Source organism: Oryctolagus cuniculus, chromosome 2 (assembly GCF_051225735.1).
Source record: "Oryctolagus cuniculus isolate XC-2025 breed Fujian yellow rabbit chromosome 2, ASM5122573v1, whole genome shotgun sequence".
NCBI lineage: Eukaryota > Metazoa > Chordata > Mammalia > Lagomorpha > Leporidae > Oryctolagus > Oryctolagus cuniculus.
In genome coordinates, this window is record NC_142868.1 from 115,148,762 (window position 1) to 115,170,950 (window position 22,189).

General features: G+C 42.0%; 1 protein-coding gene across 13 annotated transcripts in view; it reads right to left on the reverse strand.

Moving 5' to 3' along the window:
• The window catches only part of VWA3B (von Willebrand factor A domain containing 3B), a 275,643-nt gene that overhangs the window by 62,789 nt on the left and 190,665 nt on the right, over nucleotides 1–22,189 (reverse strand). For all 13 annotated transcript variants that reach the window (XM_089326031.1, XM_089326030.1, XM_089326028.1 and 10 more), the window contains one exon: nucleotides 7,758–7,876. In XM_089326031.1, coding sequence (XP_089182157.1) covers nucleotides 7,758–7,876 — 119 coding nt within the window. The remainder of the gene's footprint in view (nucleotides 1–7,757; nucleotides 7,877–22,189) is intronic.

The following is a 22,189-nucleotide window of genomic DNA, read 5'->3' on the forward strand; positions in this document are numbered from 1 at the left end:
GGCCAACTGGGGAGTGAACCAGCAGATGGAAGACCTCTCTCTCTGCTTCTCCTTCTCTCTGTGTGTAACTCTGGCTTTCAAATAAATAAATAAATCTTTGGAAAAAATGGATAACAAGGGCCGGCACTGTGGTGTAGTGGGTAAAGTTGCTGCCTGCAGTACCAGCATCCCATACAGGCGCTGGTTTGAGACCAGGCTGCTCTACTTCCGATCCAGCTCTCTGGTATGGCCTGGGAAAGCAGTAGAAGATGGCCCAAGTCCTTGTGCCCCTGAGCCCACATGGGAGACCTGGAGAAAGCTCTTGGCTCCTGGCTTCAGATCAGCGCAGCTCCGGTCATTGCAGGCAACTGTGGAGTGAACCAGCGAATGGAAGACCTGTCTGTCTGTCTGTCTCTGCCTCTCTCTGTGTGTAACTCTGACTTTCAAATAAATAAATCTTAAAAAAAAAAAAATCAGTGCGATGGAGCAAGAGGAGTGTCACCATTAAACTCCTGATATTTGTGTTTATTTCAGGATCCATAGATTCAATGAAACTGGGAGTTAATTCACATGAATTGCTCTTTATATGTAACTGACATGCTCCTCACAACAGCCCTGTGACACAGGTCCTATAAATAAGGAACCTGAGGTTCATGACCTTCACGTCCTTGCCCAGAGCAGGCGTTGGGGATAAGAATGAAACCCACAAGCACTGTCTGACCTCAAAGCTGTAGCTTGTGCCCTGCACCAGGCCTTCACAAACCAGATAATTATAGAACTCGAATACTTCAATTACTCGAGCAAATTACATTAGAATTTGAATGGTATTATATTTGCATTTTGAATAACTGAATTTGAAGAGTTTTAATGATTATCCTGGAATTAGATAAAGTATGAATTGATTTCAGATAACCAAATATATAAATATATATTTACAATCCAACAAATATATCAGCTATATATCCTGACATGTGCTGGGGATAGATGAGGCAGGAACATGGCTGGCCAAGCCACCAGCCTGTGCTGCCACTTCGTGGAGCAGAGACAGTCAACAAGCCACAGTCCTGTGCAGAAGCCCAAGTGTTTCAGCAGCCACATGCAGAGAAAGGTCTTTGGAGGAGGCCCTTGGCAATGAGGCAAGGAGGGAGGAGCAAGCCAGTGGGCAACAGCAGCGTAACTGGAAGAGGATCAAAGCTGGGAGAAGGGAAGGCCTGCGTGAAAGCCACAGGCCCATGGGAGAAGGTGGGCCTTGCAATGACTCACCTGCCTGGGAGAGAAAGGCCAAGGACCAGTGGAACACAGAGGGACACTGAGAAGTCTCAGTTCTGATGGGGAGGGCCAGTGGGAGAAGCTCCAGAGGAAGTGGGCTTGGGCAGGCCTGTGCGGGGCACAGGGCAAAGGCCTGCCATTGGATTGCATGATGTGCTCCTGTGGACAGGAGGCGAGGCCTTGTGCCTGTATTAAACACACACTGGACACACTGCAAAATGACAACAGACCAACAAATGCTGGCCTGGGCCACTGCATTGACTTTTGTTGACTTTTTCTCATTTTTTTTCCGCTCCCACAGGGTAGAAAAGGAAAATCCAACTAACTGTACAGCTTCCCAAAGAACGGGTTTACCTGAAGAAGCTGGACACACTCCAAGTTTAATTAAGTGCTGTGCAGCAAGGATTAATTAAGTGCTAGAGGGCAGGGGCAGACAAGGGTGATGACTGGATCATCTGCCTCTGTGGGGAGAGGTTCCTGTGTCAGCACAGACACAGGACTATTAGAGAATATCACTTGCATGGTAGTCAACTTGATCATCACCTTGAACTTGATACAAAAAAATGCTGAAATTATATAAACAGTCATACCTTTGTATCCGTGAGGGATTGGTTCCAGGACCCTCAAGTCCCTTCCATAAAAAGGTGTAGTATTTGCATACAAGCTATACACAAGGGAAGCCGCCTTGCTTCCTTCCCCTACCCGACTCCTGCAGAGTGCCATACGCAGCAGCAAAAAGTCACGCAGTGCGCCTCTGTTCTCCTACCACCATCACAGTCAGGGCAACATGTGGGGGCAAAGGACAGATCCCTTGCATCCTGCAGCTGTGGGCGCTTTGGGGCATTAGCCCCAGAGCTACACTCACACACTCTATGTGAGCAAGGGGGATTCACCTTAGCTTTTGGGAGCTAGCACTAGAATCAGCCCATCAAAAAATCCCACCCTGGACATCTGGAGAATGACCCCACTATACCCTGCAACACCAGGGCTATTAACAATTCATTCTAAATTTCCCAGTGCCATTGGAATATGCCTGGTGGACAAAAGGAATAACCTACCTGCATTCCACTTCTCTGGACTCAAATCTTCCAGAGTAAAATCTCCTGTATACCTTGTAGTCACCCTGTAGGGCTGGAACAAGGGTCAGTTCATATCTCCTAGTCCCAGGACAAGGGCTGCTGGTATTATAAGCCACAGCATCTGTTGGACTCTCCTAGCAGGACCTAAGGAAGGGTCCACCATTTCCACAGCCCTAGAGCCACAAGTCCCGGCATCACTCAGGCTTGCCAGTAGGACAAGGGGCAGCCACTCTTGTCCCCCACAACACCAACAACAAGGCCTTGGCTATCACATTCACCAGGGAGACTAACACTGAACTCTATGTGGACCAAAGATACACACCCAAGGAAACTCTTATTCATCTCAAAGCCACACTTCTACCCCTACGAGCTGCAGCAGACTGGTCCCCTGTGCCACTTATAGACAGAGCAGACATTGATGAAGCAAAAAAAATCACTCGGAGACTACACTCCTAAGCTCACCTAGAACCAAAGCCAAAACAACAAGTCAAGTGATACACTGCATCCCAGTTAAACCATAAATTATTTTACAATAAAACCCACTCCATAAAGGAAGAAGAGACAAATAAACCAGCTCAGCGGGTTACAGCCTTGGCTTGCAGTGCTGGCATCCCAAATGGGCGCTAGTTCGAGTCCTGGCTGCTCCGCTTCCAATCCAGTTCTCTGCCATTGCCTGGAAAAGCAGTGGAAGATGGCCCAAGTCCTTGGGCCCTTGCATCTATGTAGGAGACCTGGAAGAAGCTCCTGGATCCTGCCTCCTGGCTCTGGATCAGCTCAGGTCTGGCTGTTGTGGCTATCTGGGGAGTGAACCAGTGGATGGAAGACCTCTCTTTCTCTCTGGCTCTGTAATTCTGTCTTTCAAATAAATAAGTTAAAAAAAAAAAAAAAGAACAAACTACCCCTCCGGAAATAGATCCTGAACTGAAGAAAATCTATGAAATGGCAGATACAGCATTCAAAATAATAATCGTAAGGAAACTCAATCAGATGCAAGTGAATACAGATAAATTAAAGAAATAAGGAAATCAATGAGTGACATGAATGAAAACATTTCTTAGGAGATAGAACTCAGTAAGAAGAACCAAATAGAAATCTTAAAATGAAATCTTCAGTGAAATAAAAAATACAATTGAGAGCTTTAACAGCAGAGTAGACCAAGAGGAGCAAAGAATTTCTGACCTTGAGGACAAGATTTTTGGAATAACCGAATCAGGCAAGAATAAAGAGAAGAGAATTTAAAAGAATGAAATATGTGAAATATGGATACCATTATACAACCAAATATTTGTATTTTGGGCATTACAGATGGAGAAGAAAAGGAAAAAAGAATGGAGAACCTGTTAAATGCAGGTATTTGAAAAATTCCTAGGTCTTGACATAGACATGGATATTCAGATAAAAGAAGCTCAAAGAACCCCAAACAGACTGAATCAAAAATGCATCGAGTTACATATAAAGGGAAACCAATTAAATTAACATCAGACTTCTCAGTGGAAACCCTACTGGCCAGAAGACAGTGGGATTATATATTCAAGGTCTTCAAAGAAACAAAAAAAACTTCCAACCAAGAATACTATATTCAGCGAAGCTATGCTTTAAAAGTGAAGGAGAAGCATTTCCCAGATAAGCAAAAATTGAGAGAATTCACCACCACCGGACCAGCCTCATAAGAAATCCTGGAAGGTGTCCTGCATTGACGTAAATGCTGGGGCCGGCACTGTGGTGTAGTGGGTAAAGCCACCGCCTGCCATGCTGGCATCCCATATGGGTGCTGGCTGGAGTCCTGGCTATTCTACTTCTGATCCAGCTCTCTTCTGTGGCATAGGAAAGCAGTAGAAGATGGCCCATGTCCTTGGGTCCTGTACCCATACGGGAGAGCTGGAAGAAACTCCTGGCTCCTGATTTCGGATTGGCAAAGCTCTGGCCATTGCAGCCAATTGGAGTTAACCAATGGAAGGAAGACCTCCCGCCCTCCCCCCTTCTCTTTCTCTGTAAATCTTTCAAATTAAAAAAAAAAAAAAAAAAAGAAGTAAATGTCATGAAAATACATAACACCACCAGAGCAGGTAGACTCATTATCAAGTCAACAAAATGACAGGTCTTAGCTCTTATCTGTCAATACTAACCTTGAATATAAATGGATTAAATTCACAAACCAAAAGACTTAGGTTGGTTGAATCTATAAAAAAACTAGGACCCCACTACATGCTCCCTACGAGAAACTCACTTCACAAAGGTATACACAGACTGAAAGTGAAGGGGTAGAAAAAGAAAGACCAGGCAAATGGAAACCAAAAGTGAGCAAGCTTAGCTATCCTGATATCAGAGAAAACAGACTTTAAATCAAAAACTGTAAAAAGAAATAAGAAGGACATTATATTTTGATTAAGGGTACAATTCAGCAAGAAGACATAACAATCATAAATACATATATACACGACCACCCAAATATATACAGAAAATAGGAATAGACCTAAAGGGAGAGATAGACTCCATTATAATAATAGTGGGTGACTTCAACACCCCACTCTCATCAATGGACAGGTCATCCAGACCAAAAAAAATCAATAAAGCTACACTGGAGTTGAAACATAATTGAGCAAATGGGCCTAACGGCATTTATAGGACGATTCACCCAACAGCTACAGAACATACAGCCTTCTCATCAGCATATGGAACACCTCTAGGATAGACCACATACTAGGCCACAAATCAAGTCTCAGAAAATTTAAAAAATTGAAATCATACCATGTATCTTCTCCTCAGACCATAAAAGAATAAAACTAGAAATCAACAACAACAAGAAGAATAGAACACGCATAAATACTTGGTTTTAAACAATATGCTTACATTTTAAAAAAGAGAAATATTTCAAACTAGAGATCTAATGATGCATCTTGAAGACTTAGAAAAACAAGAACAAACCAAACCTCAAATCAGCAGGTGGCAAGAAATGAAGATCAGAGCACAAATAAATGAAATTGAAACTAAAAAAAAAAAAAAAACAGATCAACAAAACAAAACATTGGTTTTTAAAGAAGATAAACTGGGGGTGGGAAGACAGTTATGATGGGAAGAATCACTATATTCCTAAATGAAATTTGTACTCATTAAATACATGGCTTCTTTGGGAAAAAACATAAAGAAGATAAACAAAATAAATTTCCAGTCAGACTAACAAAAAAGAGAGAAAAAATTCAATCAAATAGGCCGGCGCTGCGGCTCAATAGGCTAATCCTCCACCTAGCGGCGCCAGCACACCAGGTTCTAGTCCCGGTCGGGGTGCCGGATTCTGTCCCGGTTGCCCCTCTTCCAGGCCAGCTCTCTGCTATGGCCAGGGAGTGCAGTGGAGGATGGCCCAAGTGCTTGGGCCCTGCACCCCATGGGAGACCAGGAGAAGCACCTGGCTCCTGGCTCCTGCCTTCGGATCAGCGCGGTGTGCCGGCCACAGCGCACCGGCCGCGGCGGCCATTGGAGGGTGAACCAACGGCAAAGGAAGACCTTTCTCTCTGTCTCTCTCTCTCACTGTCCACTCTGCGTGTCAAAAAAAAAAAAAAAATCAATCAAATAAAACTAGAGATGAAAAAGGACAAGTGACACCACTGAAATGCAAAGGATCATAAGAAACTACTAAGAAAAATTATATGCTAATATACTTGAAGGCTGCAATTGAATCCAAAACCACATCAAAAAGATCATACATCATGGTCAAATGGGATTTATCCAAAAATGCAACAGTGGTTAACATTTGCACATCAATAAGCATCACAAATCACATCAACAGAATGAAGAACAACAGTAGTTGCAAGAAAGCATTTGATAAGATTCAATACCACTTGACGATAAAAAAACACTGCACAGGCAGGCGCAGCGGCTCACTAGGCTAATCCCCCGCCTGCGGCACTGGCACCCCAGGTTCTAGTCTCGATTGGGGCACCAGTTCTGTCCCGGTTGCCCCTCTTCCAGTCCAGCTCTCTGCTGTGGCCTGGGAGGGCAGTGGAGGATGGCCCAAGTGCTTGGGCCCTGCACCCGCATAGGAGACCAAGAAGAAGCACCTGGCTCCTGGCTTTGGATCGGCGCAGCACTGGCCGTGGCAGCCATTTCAGGGGTGAACCAACGGAAGGAAGACCTTTCTCTCTGTCTCTCTCTCACTGTCTAACTCTGCCTGTCAAAAACAAAAACAAAAACAAACAAAAAAAACAACCCTCCACAAATTAGGTATAAAAGGAACATTCCTCAAAATTATAAAAGCTCTATATCACAAACCAACAGCCAAAAGTTTGAGGGTGCAGGGCCCAAGGACCTGAGCCATCCTCCCCTGCACTCCTGGGCCACAGCAGAGAGCTGGACTGGAAGAGGAGCAACCGGGACAGAACCAGCGCCCCAACTGGGACTAGAACCTGGAGTACCGGCGCCGCAGGCGGAGGATTAGCCTAGTGAGCCGCAGCGCCGGCTACAAATGTCGTTTTATGAAACTTTTTAAAAATATTTTTGTCAAACCAATGTTTAAGAATGCTATACTACTACAGTTTTAATAATATGTAATTACTTTAAAATATACTGCATATGGGTGAAATGGTCGTTTTTCCATTCAACTATCATTTATAACAGCTGTGGATATTCCCACTGATGGTCTTTTTGCTTTTTACTTGTTAAACTTCTTATTTGGTGAAGTATTAAGCCTTTTTACTGTTAAATTTAAATATGTTATCTCAAAAACTAAAAGATAAATACAAAGAAACAGAGAAGGAAGGAGTGAGGGGGGAAGGAGAGAGGAAATATCATTATGTTCTTAGAATTATATCTACAAGTCACATTGAATCTGTTAAAAACTAATTAAAAATTAAAAGTAAAAAATAAAGAATCTATGCATATAGTAGTGTACTTTGAATCTACATATCCCATATAATATACTTTGAATCTATAAAGATATTTATAATACCTAATACAATGCAAATGCTGAGTAACTAGCAGTTGTACTGTACTGTTCAGGGAATAATGACAACAATAAAATGTGTACATGTGCAGCACAGACCTGAATTTCTTTATTGTCTGCGATTGTTTGAATCCTGGGATGAAGACCGTGCAGATACTGAGATCAGCTGTGCTACGTACATCCCTGCGGAGTTTCAGTAGTCACATTATAGAACGTTAGGTGCCAAAGTGATCAAATTCATTGTGCTCACTGAAACTTGAGATGTCTATAGAGTTTGGAAAGGGAAGATGGTTTCTTTGAAACCGCAGAAAATATTCAGGTAAATTAACGCAGCGCCTGGCACATAGGATACCCATATGTTAGCTGCTGCGACTGATGTTGAAATTGGACAATTTCTAAATGGCTGCTTCAGATGAAAAACTTAAGCTTAAATAAAAGAAAATAAGCCAAACCCAACAAATAAAGAAATTTGAGAAGCCACGAGTGATACTTACTTTTCGTAAGACTTAATTGCCCGTTCCACTTTTTGCTTGTAGATATTGAGCTTGACCCCTTGGGGGTTAATTAATGTCATCTTATTTGTGTTGTTGCACACGTGTGCCAGAGGGAACACCTACACATCAACACCAAGAGCAGAGAAACTGTCACTTGATAAGTTAACAAAACCTTCAAAACGCATCTGCATGGCTGTGCGGTATGTTTTCCTGATTGACAATGACATACATTATGAACTTAGAAAAACTGGAAAATACAGGAAATCATAAAGAAAAAAATAAGAATCAGTTATATCATCGTTAACCCTTTCCTTCCAATTTTGAAAGCTACGTATTTTTGATAAAATCATCACCACTACCACAAACACTTCCATAAACATACAACACACAAACAATCAACAACAAAATAAACCCCAAACTGTCATAGGAAACCCTAGTCAGAATACAGTTTTACCTTCAGAAGCCTATGTCAGATTGGTAAGAGTGGGCAATGAGAAATAAGATCTCATTGCTGTTTCTTTATAAATTATGAGCATGCGTGGATTCCAAAATTGTTTGTACCAAAGTAAATTTATCTTCTAATTCCATTTTCTGGGGCCGGCTCAGTAATGTAGCCGGTAAAGCTGCCACCTGCAGTGCCAGCATCCCATATGGGTGCCGGTTCTAGTCCCAGCTGCTCCACCTCCAATCCAGCTCTCTGCTATGGCCTGGGAAAGCAGTAGAAGGTGGCCAAGTCCTTGGGCCCATGCACCCATGTGGGAGACCTGGATGAAAGCCTGGCCCCTGGCTGTGGATCAGTGCAGCTCTGGCCATTGCGACCAATTGGGGAGTGAACCAGTGGATGGAAGACCTCTCTCTCTCTCTCTCTCTGTCTCTCTGTCTCTCTCTCTCTCTCCTTCTGTCTCTGTGTAACTCTGACTTTCAAATAAATAAATAAATCTTTAAATAATAATAATAATTCCATTTTCCATGAACTTTCTGGAGTATCCTCATACTAGTTGGATTACGCATCTTTTTCATATGCTTATTTTACATTTTATTTTCTTTTGAGAATATTTGATTACAGTTAATATCTTTTTGACCATTTTCCTAATCAAATTAAAGAGACTCTTACACATATCAAAGAAGGCTTAGTGGTCCAAAATTCCACACCCTAGGGGAATAGCAGAGGACCAGCAAGGCTTCTTTCTGTCTGTGCCTGCTGCTTATTCCTAGGTTTTGGGATACTTCTGATTCTCTGCCAGGCCACTCCAGGGAGTGAGGGAAATGCTGAACTTATTGCTAGTTTGGTAGAATTTCAAATTCTGCTATCTTTTCTCGATTCTTTTGGGGCCAATTCAATTTCAAAGTTTATCGATAGCTGCTCCAGGTTTTCTGTCCATAATGTCTGCTTGTATTCAGTGGGGAACCTGGGTGAAGTGTGCTTACTCCATCTGCCCAAGAGCCAGAACCCTCCATCATTCTTTTCTTCCCAATTCTTTCACATTAGTAGTACCTGTAATTTGATGTTGACCCATTTGCATATTACCTCTCTCTCCCTGGTAGAATATAAGTTTTATCAGAAAAGTAAACATGTTTTATTCCTATCACCTAGAATAATACCTGGCACACAGTATGCCCTCAACAAATATTTGTTGATAAATGAATAAATTTATGTTTATAAGAAGATATATCCTATATCTTAATATTTAAATAAAGAACAAGTCTAACTGGAAAATATTAAGCTATACTATCATTATTTCAAAATTGTAGCATTCTGAATATAAGAAGCATGTAAGAATCTTGTAAATATAGGTAATAACTTTTAAGGAATAAATTACTTTCAATCAAGATGATGTAGCTCATGTTTTTATATTCATTTTTGCCAATAAAATCATGCAATTTGTATTATGCTATTATAGTTTAAGAAAATAATGCAGAGAAGGAAAAAAGAAAAAACTCATGCTTGTTGAGTAGATTTCCAGACACAAAAAGCTGAACAGAAATGTTAATAAGTGAGCAGGGTTGAAGCCTGTTAGCTCTGTTTTTCAAAGCTGGCAGGGCCATGCGAACCCAACTCCAGGAAAGCAAATGGTACTGAGTGCTCTGGCAAACAAAGCCACAAGTCAGGATCAGTGCTTGCAGTCAGCATTGGTATGAAGGTCTTACAACTCTGAAAGAAGGCCTTGATGACTAAGGCTGATGTGGTCTCACAACCAAAAACAGAACTAAGCCACTATTATCCTATAATATCCACAGTATCTCTACGGAATAATTGCTCTAAATGCCTATGGTTGAGGAGGTGGGGAGTTCAGGGGGTGGATTTACACAACTGTAAAGCAGAAGGAGAAAAAGAAAATCCAGATTTAACAAAAATATTGTTAAAATGAACCTGCATGATAAAATTCCTAAGTACGTACAAAAAATAAAATGCCAAAAATGACAGCTCAGCAAATCAACAATTACCATGTCAATTCACTTGAGAAGAAATTAATTTGTCGATCTATTTAACAATGATGTTGACTTAATTATGATTAAAAATAACTTTTGATTAGGTTATTTCAACTCTATGAAAGCACAAAAACTTACCAAAGTGCTATAACAACAAATAATGGGAAAAATAAATTTTAATTTTCGAAAAAGGACTCTGAAATTGACACGAAAATATTAATAGAATAAATTTTACACTAGATACAATTGAAAAATAAGGATTGGTGAACTGGGTGATAGTATTAAAGACTTTTCCCAAAATAAAGCACAGAGAGACAAAAAGAATAGAAATGACAGATAGATTAAAAGATCAAGCAACTTCAATAAATAGAAATTTCAATAGAATACAATGGAATTTTAAAAACTTACTAGAGAAGCAAGATTTGAAGCTATAATAATTGAGTTTTGGGGGCCAGCGCTGTGGCTTAGCAGGCTAAGCCCCTGCCTGTGGCGCTGGCATCTCATATGGATGCTAATTCATGACCCAGCTGTTTCATTTATGATCCAGCTCTCTGATATGGCCTGGGAAAGCAGCGGAAGATGGCCCAAGCACTTGGGCCCCTGCACCCATGTGGGAAGCCCAGAAGAAGCTCCTGGTTACTGGCTTCTGATCAGCCTAGCTCCAGCCACTGCAGCCATGTGGAGAGTGAACCAGCAGAGGGAAGACCTCTCTCTCTCTCTCTCTCTCTCTCCCTCTATGTCTGTAACTCTCACCCTTAAATAAATCAATGAAATCTTTAAAAAAAAAGTTGTGATTTCTACAACTTGTAAAAAGAAGTCCTCAGAGTAAATATAAGGCTACAACTTACTGATGATGAAATAAAAAGTAAACACACACACACAGAGTAAGTAAAACTTAAATATATCAGATCCCAAAGAAAATAATAAAAGCAATCCAAGCAAAAAAGACTGTATAAAGCATTGACATATAAAACAAAACAGATATCGAAGATATTGTCTTCAAGGAGATAAGGGGAATTTATTGTCAAGAGACCTTTATACCCAGCTAAACTATCACTGAGTGAAGACAAAACTAAAGGCATGTTTAGATATGTAAAGAGACACAAGTGGAACTGTTAAATTTAACTCTTGAAAGTTAAAAAAAGATTAATATATATGTTCTAAAGGAAAAGTGAAATTCTAAATCACAGTAACCAGGTTCTGAGGGACAGGATTTTTAATGATTTGTTAAAGATTACTAAAGTCTCTGATTATATTTGGGAGTATAATAAAAATTTAATAACTTAAGGCTTAGTTATAAAAGTATTGATGTACGTTACAACTTTTAAATAATCAGTAAAAAATATTATCTATTACTCTCAAACAGGTGGATTAAGGGAGGAATATCAATAACTTAATCGGGGCCAGTGCTGTGGTACAGCGGGTTAATACCCTGGCCTGAAGCGCTGGCATCACATATGGGTGCCAGTTCGAGACCTGGCTGCTCCTCTTCCCATCCAGCTCTCTGCTGCGGCCTGGGAAAGCAGTACAAGATGGCCCAAGTCCTTGGGCCCCTGCACCAACGTGGGAGACCTGGAAGAAGCTCCTGGCTCCTGGCTTTGGATCCGCGCAGCTCTGGCCATTGTGACCATCTGGAGATTGAACCAGTGGATGGAAGACCTTTTTGTCTCTCCCTCACTTTGTAACTCTACCTCTCAAATAAATGAATAAAATCTTTAAAAAAAAGTTTGATACTGGCATAAAACCTGATACATAGATCAATGGAACAGAATAGACAGCCCAGAAATTAATCCATGTACAAACAGCCAACTGATTTTTGACCAAAAAATACTCAGACCATACAGTGGAGTAGGATAATCTTTTCATCAAATGGTGCTAGTAAAACTGGATGTACATATGTAGAAGAAGGAAATTAGATCCATACCTCTCACCACATACAAAAAGCAACTCAAGATGGATTAAAGGCCTAAATTCAAGACCTGAGACTATGAAGTTGCTGGAAGAAAAAGTAGGAGAAACACCCTAAAACATTAGTGTAGGGGATGACTTCTTGGACAAGGCCCACAATGCACGGCCAACAAGAGCAAAACTAAAAAATGGAACTACATCAAACTCAGAAGCTTTTACACAGCAAAGGAATTGACCAAAAGAGTAAACAGACATCCAACAGAATGGGATGTTTGCAAACCACCTATCTGACAAAAGATTGATATCCTAAGCAAATCAACAACTTAATGACAAAAAAAAAAAGAAAGAAAAAATACAAATGACTAACAAATATATGAAAAAATGCTCATTACTAGCCATCAGGGAAATGCAAATCAAAACCACAATGAGATATCACCTCATCCCTGTCAGAATGGCTAAAATCCAACACACAGAGAGTAATCAATGCTGACAAGGATGTGGACAAAGAGGAACACTTACACACTGTTGTTGGCCACTGTGGAAAACAATGCGGAGATTTCTTAAAAAAACTTGAAATAGACTTGTCATGTGATCCAGCAACCTACTACTGGCTATACACACACAAAACTTGAATCCACAGTGTATCAGGGATCCTTGTACCACCATGCTCATTAGCAGCACTGTTCATAATAGCCAAGATTTGGAACCAACCAAGGTGTCCATCATCAGATGAATGGATAAATATGATGTACATATACATAATGAACTATTATTCAGCTATAAAAACAAATGAAATTCTACTATTTGCAGCCAAATGGACACAACTGGAGGACACAGTGTTGACTGAAATAAGCTGAACCCAGAAAGACAAATATATTGCATGTTTTCCCTTGTATGTGGGTCCTAAAATTTAAAAAACAAACAAACAAACAAAAAGAAATGTCTGTGTGTATCAATATTGTTGAAAATACAGTTTTGTAAAACTTTGTTTTATACCTTTGTCAAACCAATGGTTAAGAGTGTTATACTACTATAGTTTTAATGATCTGTATTTACTTTAAAATTTATTTTATATGGCAGAAAGTCATTTTTCCATTCAATTATTGTCAATAGCCACTGTGATACTCCCATTAAATGAGGGTCTTTCTGTTTTTCACTTGTTGAATTTCTTAGCTGATGAATATTAAGCCTTTTTATTCTGATGTTATTTTATACATTTTATCTCAAAAACTAAAAAAAGAAAGGGAGAAGGGAAGAGGGAGGGGGAAAGGGGAATGGGAGAGAGGAGGAAGGAAATGTCATTATGTTCTTAGAATTATATCTTTAAATCACATTGCATCTGTTAAATATAATTAGGAATTAAAATAAAAATAGCAAAAATATGAATGAAGGTAGTTAAAAATCTCAAAAAAGATAATATTAATCAAATACCAAGTTTCAGAATGAAGCTTACATGATACAGCTTGTATAAAGTTTTAAACCTGTAGAACAATGTTTTAGTACTTTCATATTAATGTTAACACACACATTGAAATTCGGGCTAGTGTTTACCTCTGGGAAGGAGGAAGGGGAATCGAATCAAAAGGAGTTGCTCAGGAGACTCGACTTTTATCAGCGAGATTCTATTTACTTTAAAAATATCCACGGGTGAGCACTTGGCCGAGGGGTTAAGATGCCGTTAGGACACCCTCTTCCATGCTGGAGTGCCTGGGTTTGAACCCTGCCTCTGCTCCTGATTCCAGCTTCCGCTGGTGTGCACGCTGGGGAAGCAGGTGATGGTTCAAGTGCTTGGGCCCCTGCCACCCAAGTGGGAGACCTGCTTTAAGCTCCTGGTTCCTAGCGTTGGTCTGGCCTAGCCCAGACTGTTGGGGGGCATCTGGGGAGTAACCAGCAGATGTAAGCTTGCTCTCACTCTCTCTGTCTCCATCACTATTTCAATAATAAAAAATTAAAAATGAAGTATCAGAACCATAAAAATATTAGATTTAAAACTTTCAATAGTGGCTACTTCTAAATATTAGGATTTCAGAATGAGTGAAGGAGATAAATGGGACTTTTTTTTACTGTATTGTTTCATATTTTTAAAAATTACATTAATTAATTTTGTAACCAGATCATCACAACAGTGGGCAAAGATTTAGAAAACTGAAATGAGTTTAAAAGACCCAATATGTGGCATTTAAATAATCCTTGTCAAAATGAGGGAACCAGAACAGTGGCTTAAAAGGTAGGACGAACGGACTTTGAAAACTGAATGAAGCCTGCAGAAGTGAGGGAAAAAATCATCTCCAAAACGGAGCAACATGTCACATACCCTTCAGAGGAAAAATAAATCGCCTCAACAGAATGATAAACCCTTAGCGTTTGTCCCTCCCCTGGACAAAGTACCCCTTTAGAAATCTGTAAGACGCTCTTCGAATTGATTAACTCATAGCTCAACTGTAAAACCATGCCACAAAATAATTAACAACATGACAACATTTCCCAACGGTCAGCTTAACTCGCGTTAACATCCTTAAAGAAAACCCACTGCTTGATGTTCTACTTCCCTCTTTCGTGGATTTAGATCTCATGCTTTGTGAGGCCATCATGTTCTTTAGCGTGGGAGTAGTTCAAATCTGGCTTTGCGCACCCACTCTCATTCCTTTCTGCGTGCGGCTTCAGGGAAAAACAAAGTCATACTCCACACTCTCAGTCTGCGGTCTTGGTTTTATAACATGGTGGTCAGGTGGCTGTCACATGGATACTGTCTTTATGATGTCAACTTCATTGTGATGATGAGGTCACTAGGGGCATTCTCACAGGGACTTGAGGGATTAGATTCATGGCTGCCCATCTTCTGTGAGGAAGCAAGTGGGGAGCGAAGGAAGGTTGATGAAAAAACCCAACCATCTGGCTTACAGGGAATAAAATCACATGATCCCAGCATCTTTTAAAAATGGCTTAGTTGGGGCCAGTGCTGTGGTACAGTGGGTTAACACCCTGGCCTGAAGCACCAGCATCCCATATGGGTGCAGGTTTGAGACCCGGCTGCTCCACTTCCAATCCAGCTCTCTGCTACAGCCTGGGAAACCAGTAGAAGATGGCCCAACTCCTTGGGCCCCTGCACCCACATGGGAGACCCAGAAGAAGCTCCTGGCTCTTGGCTTCAGATCAGTGCAGCTCCAGCCATTGCAGTCAATTGGGGAGTGAACCAGTGGAAGGAAGACCTCTCTCTCTCTCTCTCTGTATAACTCTGACTTTCAAATAAAAATAAATAAATCTTTTAAAAATGGCATAGTTATTACTTCCATAATGTAAATGGAGCATAACTGGCTAATGAGAGAAACTTCTGGACAATATTTGATGACACAAAGGAGCCTCAAGGTATTACCTACTTTGATGATCTTGAGGCAGAAACCTTGCCAAAGTGATATTACTAATAATCACATGCTTTTTGAGTGATTTTGACTATGAGTGAGGGAGAAAGAGCAAGAGAATGAGAGACAAACAGACAGTTACTGACAATGAAGGCAGAAGAAATTTTGAAAATAATGGACAGGTCTATTTGGAGGAATTCTGTGAGGATTTTTCCCACAATTAAATGAAATACTCCATAAGCATCCACTGTAGTCAAGAACAGCTTTACCAGGGGGCAGGTGTTGGCCTAGTGATTAAGATACCACTTTGGATACCTGCATCCCATGTGAGAGTACCTATGTTTGAGAACCAGCACTGGCTCTTGACTCCAGCTTCCCGCTCAGGAAGACCATGGAAGAGTGGTGATGGCTCAGATAGATGGGTCCCTGCCATCCACCTGGGAGACTTGCACTGAATTCCCAGCTCCCAGCTTTGGCCTGGCCCAGCCTGGGCCTGTTGCAAGCATTTGAGGAATGAACCAGCAGAGAGAAGATATCTCTCTCTTTCTCTCTCTCCTCTCTCTCAAATGAATAAAATAAAAATAAAGAATAATAGGGTGAATGGCCCAACAATTAAGATGCCACTTGGAACACCTGCATTCCATACTGAAGTGTCCAGGTTTGAGTCCAGCTCCACTTCTGATGCCAGCTTCCTGCTAACGCACACTCTGGGAGGCAACAAGTGATAGTTCAAGTACTTGGGCCCACTGCCGCCCATGTGGGAGATCTGGACTGAGTTCTGGGCTCTTGGCTTCAGTCTGATCCAGTCTAGCTCCTGCCAGCATACAGGAAGTCAATCAGCAGATGGAATATCTTTCTTTTTTTTAATTTTTTTTATTTGATAGGCAGAGTTACAAGGGGAGAGGAAGAGAGAGAGAGGGAGAGAGAGAGAGAGAGAGAGAGAGAGAGAGAGAGAGAGAGATTGATTTTCATCTGCAGATTCATTCTCCAAATACTGCAATGGTTGGGGCTGAAGCAAGCTGAAGCCATAAGGCTGGGTCTCCCATATGTGTGGCAGGTGCCCAAGTACTTGGGCTGTCTTCTGCTGCTTTTCCAAGGCACACTAGCAGGGAACTGGTTTGGAAGTGGAGCAGCCAAGACTCAAACCAGCACTCATAGGATGCCAGCCATTAAGGCAGCAGCTTAACTTGCCACATCACAACACCAGTCCAGATTCATATCTCTCTGAAATGAATAAAAGTAAAGTATTTTAGAAAGAAATTTTATTTTATTTTTGACAGGCAGAGTGGACAGTAAGAGAGAGAGAGAGACAGAGAGAAAGGTCTTCCTTTTTCCGTTAGTTCACCCCACAATGGCCGCTGCGGCCGGTGCGCTGCGGCCGGCACACCACGCTGATCCGAGCCAGGAGCCAGGTGCTTCTCCTGGTCTCCCATGCAGGTGCAGGGCCCAAGCACTTGGGCCATCCTCCACTGCACTCTCAGGCCACAGCAGAGAGCTGGCCTGGAAGAGGGGCAACCGGGACAGAATCCAGTGCCCCGACCGGGACTAGAACCCAGAGTAACCGCACCGCAGGCGGAGGATTAGACTATTGAGCTGCAGTAGAAAAAGAATAGATTTCTCAATAATGATAATAGTATTCATTCTTATTCTCTACCATGCAGTAGGCACTTTGCAAGTTTTCTCATTCTCATTTGTCTTGATACACAACAAATACATTCCATTACAGTTTGTTATGCAGCTTTCCTCTGTAAAAACTCTATATTTATTCCTTTTTAAAAATACTAGTTCCTAGCACAATATATGAACAAAGTAACTATCCACTGAATACATGAAAGACTCTCTATAATAAATTAAAATGATGGCTGGGGATGCAAAATTATTTTAAAGTCATCTTACTGCAAAAACATAATTAAGTTTGGATTCCACCAAATCTGAATTCTGCTAGCTGAGGTATGGGATGAAGTGTAACATTGCCATTTCTAAAGAGGTACTTACTAAGAATATATAATGATTTTTATAAGAAAAACATTGACAAGCAATAAAAGCTCAAAATAAAAATGAACACCACTTTTACACAGCAAATGGCAAAAATTTTTTGTGGTTGCTTTGTATTCTTACTGTTCTAAGTGATAGCAAAAAAAAAAAATCTAGGAAAATGAGCATTCTCAAAATTCCAAGTAAGCTGCCCGATTCCAGGAAGAACAGTGAAATAAATTGCAACAGCACAAATATGAAAATTCAACCCAAAATGGTCATTATAAGAAAATGGTCATTGTTGGCCGGTGCTGCGGCTCACTAGGCTAATCCTCCGCCTTGCGGCACCGGCACACCGCGTTCTAGTCCCGGTCGGGGCGCCGGATTCTGTCCCGGTTGTCCCTCTTCCAGGCCAGCTCTCTGCTGTGGCCAGGGAGTGCAGTGGAGGATGGCCCAAGTGTGTGGGCCCTGCACCCCATGGAAGACCAGGAGAAGCACCTGGCTCCTGCCATCGGATCAGCGCGGTGCGCCAGCCACAGTGTGCTGGCCGCGGCGGCCACCTGGAGGGTGAACCAACGGCAAAGGAAGACCTTTCTCTCTGTCTCTCTCTCTCACTGTCCACTCTGCCTGTCAAAAAAAAAAGGTCATTGCTGAAAAATACACTAAATGAAGAAAGTAGAATATACAAGGTGTACACACAGCTATTGATTGTTCAAAGAGAACAGGTAGAATTCCACCTGAAAACATTCTAGCTAGGTTTCAAAGTTAGCTCAAAACATTTAAACTTGAGAAAACAGTATGAAACTGGTGATTATATCTTTATTGTTCAACCTTAAGTTAATTCACCAACGTCACTGTTTTTTCAACTAAATTAGTTCTTCCCATAAAAACCCCAGAGCTACTACCAGCCTGGCCAAGGCAAGGCTCTGACAGGATCTACGCAGTACAAATGCACAAGCTGTGCCGATCGCACGTGGCTGAATCTTCGAGCACAAATGCAATGGCTTTGTAGATACAGCAGGCGTACACACTGCTGAGTGCTGAAGCCTAAACGTCTGATTTTCAATTGAAACATCTGCAGGTGACGGAGAACGAAGGCAAGACAGCAAAACTTACTGGCAAGATGCTGTGGCAATGAGAGCATTCATTAAACCCATGAAAATATGTTACCACAGTATAGACTGCATCTCACATTTTAACATCTAAACTTGTAGAAAATAAAAGATTATTTTTGATGTTCGTATTCCTTTTTTAATTTGAGAGTGGGAAAGCAGGTAAGGAGGGAGAGAGGGAGAGAGAGAAAAGAGAGAAAGCTCTCATCTGGAGGTTCACTCCCCAAATGCCCAGGAGCTGGGAATCCAACCCAGGTCTCCCATCTGGGTGGCAGGGACCCAAATATCTGAACCCCTACCTGCTTCCTCCCAGGTGTGCATTAGCAGGAAGCTGCACGGAGAGCAGAGTCAGGACTCAGACCCAGACACTCATATGGGTGCAGGAGTCCCAAACAATGCCATAACCACTGTACCAAACGCCCACCCCTGCTAGTGAGTGAGCGCTTTAACTGGCACAGCAGATGAGTATATGCTAGCATGGGATGATGATCATGAAAGATGGGAGAGTAAAAATACAGCTATAAAACAGTATGTTAAGTCTGACTCCATTCTGGTAAAAATAAAAACAAAGAACAAAGGATACACCTGTATGTGTAGTGAAAAAGGTCTGGCCAGATAATCACCAGATAATTCATATGCATGGAATTATAACTCTAATCACTTTATACAATGAATACATAAATAGCTTTCATAACTGTCATTAGACATTTTTAATTGAAAGGTTTTTCTATCAACATGTCGTTTGTTTGACAACCTGTCACGACTTACACAGTATCTCTAACCTTGGTGTATCTAATATCCCTTGTCAGCTAAGTGATGCAGTGAACCTCACAGGTTGCTCTAAATTTCAGACGGCACACTTTGAGGCTATCAAATGCTTTGCTCAGGACCTAGTATGTCATGAAAGTTCATCACATACTAGATTAGGGACCTTGCCATGGCCCTTGAGGAGTAAGTGACAGAGATGGAGCGCAACTCCTCTGAGTTAAGCGCAGAACTGAGAGGAGGACCAAGCAGGAGGCCTTGATGGGATGCTGTGAAGGCATTATGATAATGACGGGGATGATGGATGGTGACATGGACTCTCCAATGGTGCAGACTAATGTTCCCAAATTGTTTCTTTCTTTCTTTTTTTTTTTTTCAAAGCAACTGGCAACAAAGAGCTGTGAAATCTAGGTTCATCAAATAGCTAAAGCACTTTCATTCTGTATGTGACTTGGTGATGAATTCATCTTTTTAAAAGAGCTAAGATAAAAATTATCTGGTCCATTTCTCATCTTGTAATGAAGAGTTGCTAGGGCAACCTCTCTGCTCAGTACTTCATTTCCAAGGTGACAGATCAGATGCTGGCCCAGGAAACACTGAAAACCATGACAGCATTGTGTTGCAGTAGAAAAGCCCATGCATAAGTCCTGAATGAAACAAAGGCTGGGGACAGAGCCAACACGGCTTTGCAATTCCACCCAGGCAGATGTGGCCAGGTGCAGAACATGGGAGGAAGAGTTCAATGAAATTCTCAGCGAAGAGGGTTAACAGGCCAGCAGGTTTCCAGCTCCATTCTACTTACTATCTACTTTTTCCTAAGATGTCAAGGTCCGAATCTCCATAAAGCTATCCATCCCATGAAGTGGGAGATATTTTAGGTTACTGTGTTGTTATTCTTTACATTTATAGCTGAAAGTCTCTTCCAGTCAGAGAAAATATTAGGGAATAAAAAATATAAATGCAAGACATTTGGAATTTACTCCCTTCGTTATTTTGAAATATACAAGACATTGTTTATGACTGTAGTTGCCCTGCTGTGCAATACATCTCCAAACCTATTCCTCCTGTCCAAAACTTCACGCCCTTTGATCGACATCTCCCCCTGCCCTCCTCTTCCCTCTTCTCCCTGCGCCCCAGCCTCTGTAACCATCACTCTACTACGATGAGTTCAACTTTTTAAGATTCCACATGGAAGTGAGGCCACACGGTCTCACCATAAAAAAGTGACAGGTAAGCCAGTTAATGATAATGGTCACATGAGCTTAATTAAAACCATACCACATTTATATGCACACGAGGACAATTCAGAAAGTTCCCAGAAACAGAATTAAAAGATATATTATGTGGGTGCAAGAAAGTTTAGAAGTCCATGCATCATCTGTTTATAACACACATTTCCTATGAAATTGTTCAAGTGTGTGTGTATATGTGTATATATGTACATATATGGCATTGTACTCTATAAATAGGTATAACTGTGATTTGTTTATCACAAATAAAATAATGCAGCATGTGGTGTAGCAGGTTAAGCTGCTGGCTGTGACACCAGCATCCCAGAAGGGCACTGGTTCACTTCCGATCCAGCTCCCTGCTAATGGCCTGAGAAAACAGTGGAGGATGGGCCAAGTGCTTGGGCCCCTGCACCCAAAAGGAAGACCCAGAAGAACCTCCTGGCTCCCTGCTTCGGCCCAGCCCAGCCTCAGCTGTTGCAGTGAACCAGTGGACAGTTCTCTTGCTCTGTAACCCCGCCTTTGAAACTAAAAATAAAATAATGTTTGAAAAGATGCAGATATGCACTGGAGGTGAAAATGAGTTTATTGCGGTGCATTTCTATCATCACCAGGCTTCTTGCTCTTTTCTGTTACTAAAGGATGGTGAGCAGCCTGGGCAGTGCACTCCCTAGCTGCAGGTTTGTGATGAGAGTTTACAGTGCCACAAATGGCACCAAGCACAAGTGCCCATGGAAGGCACCTGGGGAATGTTCCTCCCCTTCTCTTGGCTTTGACTTCTAGAGACAGAGACTAGACAGTTCTCCTGAAGAACAGGACCCTTGCTATTCTCCCTCTGTTTTTTGGCCTTCTTGATAATCTTTTTTTTTTCTTTGACAGGCAGAGTGGACAGTGAGAGAGAGAGAGACAGAGAGAAAGGTCTTCCTTTGCCGTTGGTTCACCCTCCAATGGCCGCCGCGGCTGGCACGCTGCAGCCAGTGCACCGAGCTGATCCGATGGCAGGAGCCAGGTACTTATCCTGGTCTCCCATGGGGTGCAGGGCCCAAGCACTTGGTCCATCCTCCACTGCACTCCTGGGCCACAGCAGAGAGCTGGCCTGGAAGAGGGGCAACTGGGACATAATCTGGCGCCCCAACCAGTGCCACAAGGCGGAGGATTAGTCTATTGAGCCACGGCGCCAGCTCCCTTCTTGATAATCTAAGCTGAACTCCAGAGACCAGTTCTTGATGTTTCTCTCTTAGTTCTGTAGATCTGAGTATATGGATAGGCTCAGATGTCGCCCCCCGAAACCTCAGCTCCTGATTGCCCATCCTGCTTGCACCTCTCCAGGCATTTTCCATATAGTAGCCAAAGCTCAAAAATTAATTCTCTCGGGGAGGAGTCAAGATGGCGGAATAGGAAGGGAGCACACTGATAGTCCAGGGAGAGATAGTTTAATAAAAATGGAGATACTGCAGGTTCAAGGAAGAGTAGGGGAGGAAACAGCAGAAGAAACTCTTCCGGAACGCGTGATTCACAGCGGACCTGCGTGGAAAGCATGGGAGCCCACAGTTTGGGACACCAGCGGCAGACTCAACACACCAGCGCTGGAACACGAGGTGAGCCGAACCTCAATAGCCCGAGACACTGGCAGGCAAGCGGAGAGAGGAGACTAG